This window comes from Ochotona curzoniae, unplaced genomic scaffold (genome assembly GCF_017591425.1).
Source record: "Ochotona curzoniae isolate NIBS_2020 unplaced genomic scaffold, NIBS_Ocur_1.0 scaffold_1037, whole genome shotgun sequence".
Lineage (NCBI taxonomy): Eukaryota > Metazoa > Chordata > Mammalia > Lagomorpha > Ochotonidae > Ochotona > Ochotona curzoniae.
In genome coordinates, this window is record NW_024467083.1 from 23571358 (window position 1) to 23578484 (window position 7127).

The window sequence follows — 7127 nt, forward strand, 5'->3', positions numbered from 1 at the left end:
GTACCCATCTCACTGGGGTGCTGTGGGAAGCACACACGACAGTGCATGTACAGCACTTAACTGAAATACACATTCAACATGATAGCTCTTTTTAAAAAAAGACTTATTCATTCCTATTGGGAAGGCAGTTTTTTACAGAGTAAAAGAGATGTATTACAGAAATCTCTTGCTGGTTAACTCCCCAAATGGCTACAATGGCCACAGCTCAGCTGGTCTGAAACCAAGAGCCAGGAGATTCTTGGCTACCCAATGTGCAGAGTTCCAAGGCCATCCTTGTCAGCTTTCCCAGGTTATAAGCAGGGTGCTGGATGGGAAGAGGAGCAGCTGGGACACAACCCACTTTTATATGGGCTTGCCTCAGGTGAAGTATTAGCTTACTACACTCCTGAACCAACCCCACCATGTGAACTCTTAGTGTACTTACCATTACTTACAAGAAGTAAACCCTGTCAGACAGAGCCTGTCACTCTCATTTAATCTCCAAAGTCACTTTCTGCCTTCTCAGTCAGCTCTGCCTTCCCACTCCACTCCACCTTCTGTAGCCGCTTTCCTTCCCTTGCCTTCTTTCTTGGAAAGAAAGGTTTCTACACCCAAAACTTTTGCCCATTGCTTCCCAGGAACTCCCAGGCAGTGGTAGAAGTGAGGAAACTGATCAGGGACATACTTAGCACGAGTGGCCTCACCTGCTGAGTGGTAGGATCCTGGCAAGTTGTTAGCAGCTCATGGCAGCTAGCAGAATAACTTTAAAATTGTGACAGGAGGAAGTAAGACCCTGGTCAGTCTAGGGAGTGACCAAGCTGGGAGAGAAGGAGGAGGTTGGGACCAGGTGGGGAAAGATGAGCTGTCTGCGTGAGGCATGTGTTGTCACGAACATTCAGGACATGTGAATAAGGAAGGAGAAGCAAGGAAAGTGCATTGGCAGCCACCGTGCATATAAGTCTGTACCCAAGGTACCACTTTGGGGAGGTCTTCTGTAAAATCCCACCTCCCACCAGCAAGCAGCTCCAGGTGCCATGCCCTAGCTCCTTATCTTGCTTTATTCTTCTTTGTGGCAGCCAGTGTTAGCTAAAAATTAAGTATTGTTTGGTATTTTTTACCAGTGCACTGCTCTCCTCCAGTGGACTGCTGCATATATTACTACCTGTTTAGCATCTAGAACAATGAGCGGCACATGAAAAGTCTTCCATCACTGACTGTGGAATGTAAGAATGGATGCTCACCATCATCATTCGTCACTGAGTGAATCATCACCAAGTCCAGGCTGCCTTCAAGGGATAAAACAGGCACCTTTGGGTCCAGCAGAGCGTCCTGGGGCTTTATATCTCTTTGGAGGGTGTCAGTGTATCCCCTTTGAGGTGACATGGGCTCAGTTGTTGGGGAAGGATGCTGCTTTCTGTCCAATTCCAAGGCTAGGGTCCTTTGTGTACGCAGATCGACTGGCAGTTCTCTCTGTGCTGATTGGTTGTAAGTCAGGCTCATACAGCTAGCAAAGGAGACCCCTCAGTGTTCAAGAGTTAAAAGTTGACTTTACTTCCTGGACATGAGAGTAGAGCCAATTTTTCTGTCATACTATCTGTCATATAGTACAGAAGTGCTATGAAAACAAGAAATTGTCATCTCTCCTCACTTCCCAGGGGTGAGGAGCCCTCCAGACACACAGTGTCCAAGACACAGGTGTCTGTAGGTTGAGAGTAACCGCTGCTGTGGTGGTCGAGATGTTGGCCTGACACAAGGACAAGGGAGGTGAAATATTTTTTCTCTCATGTCCTAAGGAATATTTTTTTCTCCACACCTCCAGGTAAAGGGTATGAAGTTCGACCTGCTGGGTAACTATGACTCTATGGGATGCCCGGATGAATAAGGAAAAATACTTGCAATCCAGGAGACATTCTATATACATAAAACCAAGTACCCACACGATTGCATTTACTTGAAACCCAGACTTTGGTTTAAAACAGATTAATGGATTTTAATACCCTGTATATGTTTTGCAGTTTTAAAGTTATTTACATCTTCTGCTGGTAGGCAGAACAGTTAGCATTTTTATAAGTAGCCATAGGTTTCTCTAGCTGTCAGTCCTCCTGTCTCAAGTTCAACCTGGGCTCGTTTTGTTGTTTCGCTTTCAGGTGTTATGTCCTGAATCTATGCACTGATTAAATATTTGAGTGTCTTTACAGTAGCCAACTGCTTATCTTAATAAAGGACTTTAGGATTGAGAGCTGTCATATCTGAGGTCTCCTCCTTGCCTTTAGGTAGTTGTGAGGCTTCATACAGGTCACTTCTTGCGCCCCTGTCTTGAAGAGGCTCAGTTAGACAGTTGCTAAGTTCCCTTTCAGAGCCGAAGAATCTATGATTCAAGTAAGAATGGCATGATATATGTCCCCAACATACATGAGACCACTGTTTACAGGCTGACCCATGTCTAAATACAGGAACAGCATCAATTAGCCCAATTCACAAATATGTTTATGTTAGGATTTAATTTTTGTTTTGCTTTACTCTTTCCTTTGTAAGGAATTGAGTCCATAAATACGTTTCACACTTGGCCTGCATGTCCATCATTTTTAGAGAGCAGGTTTAAAGTCAAGACAAGGAATTCATTCAATACTTTTATTTATATGCAAAACAGCGCACCATTCATGAGATATGAAAAACTTGTTAGATAGAAACCAGATTATATCTATTTTTCACTACAAAATATTGCATTATATAAAGCAACAGAGACACAAAAAAACCCTGAAAACACTAAAATCTTTGGATAGCAGATGTGTTTTTTTTTTTTCCTTGTCTCTAAAACACACTCCTTGCTTTAAGAGTTTCACAGCTGAGAACATGAACTAGTATCAGGTTATAGACTTTGCTTTTTGGTTGTCACAGAGGAAAGTAGTTCTGATTTATTTTTTAGGAAAATAACTTGATTTCCTAAAATCATTCCACGCACAAACATCTCACACATACACACGCACACATACACACACACAAAGAAACTACTCTCCTTATAAATGGTTTAAAGTACTTTTCAGACAGAACTACGAATAACAACACTTACTTTTTAAAAAACTGTAGTAGTGAAGTGCTAGTGTTGCTGACCTCACAACAGAAAAAGGAACCTTCCAAGAACAAACATCTTAATAGAGAAAATATGTTTAGAAACGGGGGGAAGTGGGGGATGTGTTATACAAGTGCAATATAATCAGAGCAGAAAGAAAAGACCACGGAGTAATCTGAACAAACACATAAAAAGTTCGACATAATTATTCCACAGGAAATAGTGTAAACACTCGACTATAAATAACTTGGCACAGAGTATCCAAAGTAAAATTATCACCACTCTGAAAAATAAACGTCTTGAAAAAAATACTCTACTCTTCTAACATAAATAAAAATAGGTTGTCTTTTTCTAACTGCACCTATGGGTCCACATATTTAAGGTCACAAATAGACGTTTTTGGATATATAAAGGGGCACTTCGCCTGAAAAAGCAATTAAGATTTCATTTAAATATGGGTGTTCCTGTCCACAATAGTGTTCTATGTGGGTTGAAAACCTTACCCAGCTCAGAGCCTTCCACAACGAGTTTGTTCTCGGTGTATCATTTTTTTTTTTTATCCTTACCGAATATTCAGGGTGGATTCTATTTGGACGTTAACATAATCTTACTTTTCACAGCGGGGCTCAAAGTTTCCTCCTGCAACCCTTCTGTGCCTGAATCTCCCTATACAGAGATTCCCTCCTTCCCCAAAAGGGGTGATTTGTCGTTTAGAAAAAAACGTCGCACAGCTTCTCACAGTCTCCATCCACCAGGTTAAAGCAACAAGCCTTTTAGGCCTGCAACACTCGGACGGGACTCGCCAGAGCTTCTCCCAGCCCCGGAGGTCTTTCCCCACCTAAGGCTCTGCAGCCGGCCGGACCGCTGGGCCCCGCAGAAGGCTATCCCTAGCCGCCCGCTGAGCCCCGGGAGAACAGGTGGCGGCCACCTTTTTCCTCCATCCAAGTCTGTCGCGCCCGCCGCCCCGCTGGATCGCCGTCTCCGTCACCTCCCCGGGGGCCGCCTCGGGACGTGGAGACAGGCGGCCTCCCTCCCTGGCCCCCCGGCCCTACACGTCCAGGACGTGGTTGAGATAAGAGATGTAGCAGATGGCCAGACGCAGGATCTCTATCTTGGAGAGCTTCTTGTCCGGGGGCAGCGTGGGCAGCAGCTTGCGCAGCTCGGCGAAGGCCAGGTTGAAGGCCTCCACGCGGATGCGCTCGCGGGTGGCGTGGGCCGAGCGGTACTTGGCCGTGGCGCGCCGCCGGCGACGCTTCTCCTCGCGGCTCAGCTGCTGCGGGTGCGGGTAGAGTGCGGCTCGGCTGCCGCCCTTGCCTTCGCCCTCGACCTCCTCCACCGGCTCCAGATCCGATACGCTGCCCAGCACCTTGGCGTCCGCACCGCCAAGCGACTCCGGGTCCGAGTGCGCCGAGCTGGGGTGGTCCGAGTCGGCGGCTTGGTCCGGACTCAGCATCATTTTGGAGGCTGAGGGGAAGTCAGAGAATCAATCGGTGAAAGGAATCGAAGAAAGGGGATGGGAGCTCTTCCTTGACGTGGGGCGGTGGGCAAGAGCCCACAGCGACAGACTGCAGTCCGCGCGCATCCAGGCATCCTCCGCGCCCCTCCATCCCCCGTACCGCAGCGGCCGATGGCGCCTAAGCCTGACCTCGGCCGCATCCCGCCCCGACCCCCCTGCCTGTTCCTGAGCCTGGCGGACGGCGTGAGAGCCGCTGCTGCGTGTTTGTGTGCCTTCTGCAGCTGATTAACAGATGCGCTGTCCTCGATCCGTCCTCTTCCCGAGCAAACGAAGCATCCCCAACGACCCACTCGGGAGCGAGGAGACGCCGACTGTAGGCTTTGCGCCCCGAGGGCCTCAGGCGAAGCTGCCCGGGGGCCACGGGGCGCAGGCACTGGGCTACACGGAGCGCAAGCGGCGAGCCCGAGGTTTCCCCGAAATTCAAAATCCTAAAGAACGACCAGACTCGCGGAGGAGCCTTTCAAAGGAAAATTGACTCCTGCGCCCTTGCAGGCTCCCGGAGCACCATCTGTCACGCAGACGGCCGCACACTTAAGGGACCTGGGGATGCGGCGGCGTGGGCTAAGACAATGCCCAGCAGCCTGTCTACCGCCTTGCGGGGGGGAGGAAAGACTGGCGCTGGGAGCTGCGGTGGAGGATGGCGCGGGAGGGCAAAGGACACAAAGGGCGGTGGCCGGGAGATCCGGGCACGGGCGGAGGCTGAGTCCGTGGAGTTGCTCGGGCGCTGCCCAGCACAAGCGGCTGCTCCCGGGCAAGCCAGACGGAGGCCAAGCGTGTGCGCCTCCACGGTTCCCGAAGATCCTGCAGAGAAGCCGACCGTCTGCCCGCTTTCTCACGGGCGCCTGGACGGCCGGCTCCCCCTACTCGCGCCTTGCTGGGAAATGCTGGGCTGCGAAGCCTTAGGACTGCTAGTAGGGGCGGGCGGTAAAGGCAGAGTAAAGGCCTCTGGGCCGGAGGCGCGCATCGCCCGCGGGATCCCGGGCTCTCCACTCCAGGCAGACGCAGCAACCTGCGTGGGCGAGGTGTCGGAGGGCTTTGCTAGTCACGAAACAAAAGCCAGGGATTGTGCGATCGCAGCCTTCAGCCTTGTGCAGGTGGAGACGGGGGTGGGGGTGGGGGGCTGGTTCTTTAAGGCAAAATAACAACAAACTGTCCAAGCCAACTGCTTGAGACTCCCTGCGGGCTCTTCTCCAGTAAGGTCTTTAAGTAGAACAACTTGCACCACGCAGTCGGCTTGCGGGGACGAAAATAAACGAGCCAGTGGTGGAATATCAAAATAAGCCAGGATGTATTTGTGGTTGGGGCGGGAAGTTCCTGGCTGCCCTCCAAGCACGTTACAATCTCCTCCAAACATTATGTATATATATTCATCAATAGCCCGCAGCGTGTGCACCGTATTGTTTTAGCTAAGGACTGACAAGCAACTATCAGTGCGGTCTGAATACGCCGACAGAGTTTCAAGCCCCAAGGAATGATTTAAAGGAGTTCTTACCTTGCAAAAGCCTTTTCGATAATCTGGTCTCCAATCTTTCAAATTCCAGAAAGGTGAAATACTGGGAAAATGTTAAAAGCAGCAACTGTTTCTTACATTCACAAATGAAAAAGCAGCTGTCATCTCGCCGGTGCCCAAAGCGAGGGTCGATAATATCTCGGGATGTGAACGAGAAGAAGCGATTGTCCACTGATTTCGCTGGTGAAAAATGCCTTTTCCTTTTAATTGTTAGTAGACATTTCCAGAGATTCGTTGTCGGCTTTTTAAAATGATGTGTTGAAAAGTCGCGGGCCCTCTTTCCCTCCTCTTCCAGGTCTCTATAAATAACAAAAGAGATGCAGAGATAAACAAGATTGCATCAAAGGGCTGATTCCTCCACTTTCTAACAGCGGAATAATCAATAGCAGCGATGGTTAAGATCGGATTCCGCTCCTGGAGGACTCCTTCCCCTTAGCGCAGCTGAACAGAAAGTGGGAAGCGCAGAGCACAGATGTAATCTTGCTCAGAAGTGATTTTTTTTTTTTTTTTTTAGATAAGGCTTTGTTCAGCTGATATCTCCCAGTTCCTCGGGAACACAACACTGTACATCGGAGCTGGGGCTGTCTTTTCTGCTTCCCCTCCAATTACTTGAAGGTTGCATAAACAGATACCCATTTGCCAGTTTCGAAGTCTTTTCAAGGCTTGCTGGCAGCTCCCACAGCCTCCCCCTCCTCCTTTTACCTTGTAGAAAAATCTATATAGCCAGAGGATTGGAGAAAGGTTGGTGAAAGTGAACGTCTCCTGGAGGAACAGTGAGAAGCAAGCAGAGAATGAGGGAAGGAGGGTAGGAGAGCCAGGGCAAGCAGGCAGGGATGCGCGCTCACTTCCTGGCTCTTCTGCTACCAATTGATTCAGCCTGGAGATGGTGGAAGAGATAAAGGCTTAAGAAGGGGGATGGAATTTTTCCCCCTAAATTGATATTTAATGGGAAATCCTATTGGACAGAAACCTGGACATGAGTCACTTAATTGGACTTGACATCTGTCACAGTGTGGGAGTTTTCACAGCCCAAATATTTTAGCAGATCAGAT

At 49.1% G+C, this 7127-nt stretch overlaps 1 protein-coding gene across 1 annotated transcript; it reads right to left on the reverse strand.

Annotated features, from left to right (window-relative positions):
* Nucleotides 1-4097: 4097 nt before the first annotated feature.
* Nucleotides 4098-6567, reverse strand: NHLH2 (nescient helix-loop-helix 2). Its single transcript, XM_040999180.1, has 2 exons — nucleotides 6058-6567; nucleotides 4098-4513 (listed from the first exon to the last, which is right to left on the reverse strand). Exon 2 carries the CDS (start codon nucleotides 4503-4505, stop codon nucleotides 4098-4100), a length of 408 nt encoding a protein of 135 aa, XP_040855114.1. The 5' UTR covers nucleotides 4506-4513; nucleotides 6058-6567.
* Between the last annotated feature and the right edge of the window lie 560 nt (nucleotides 6568-7127).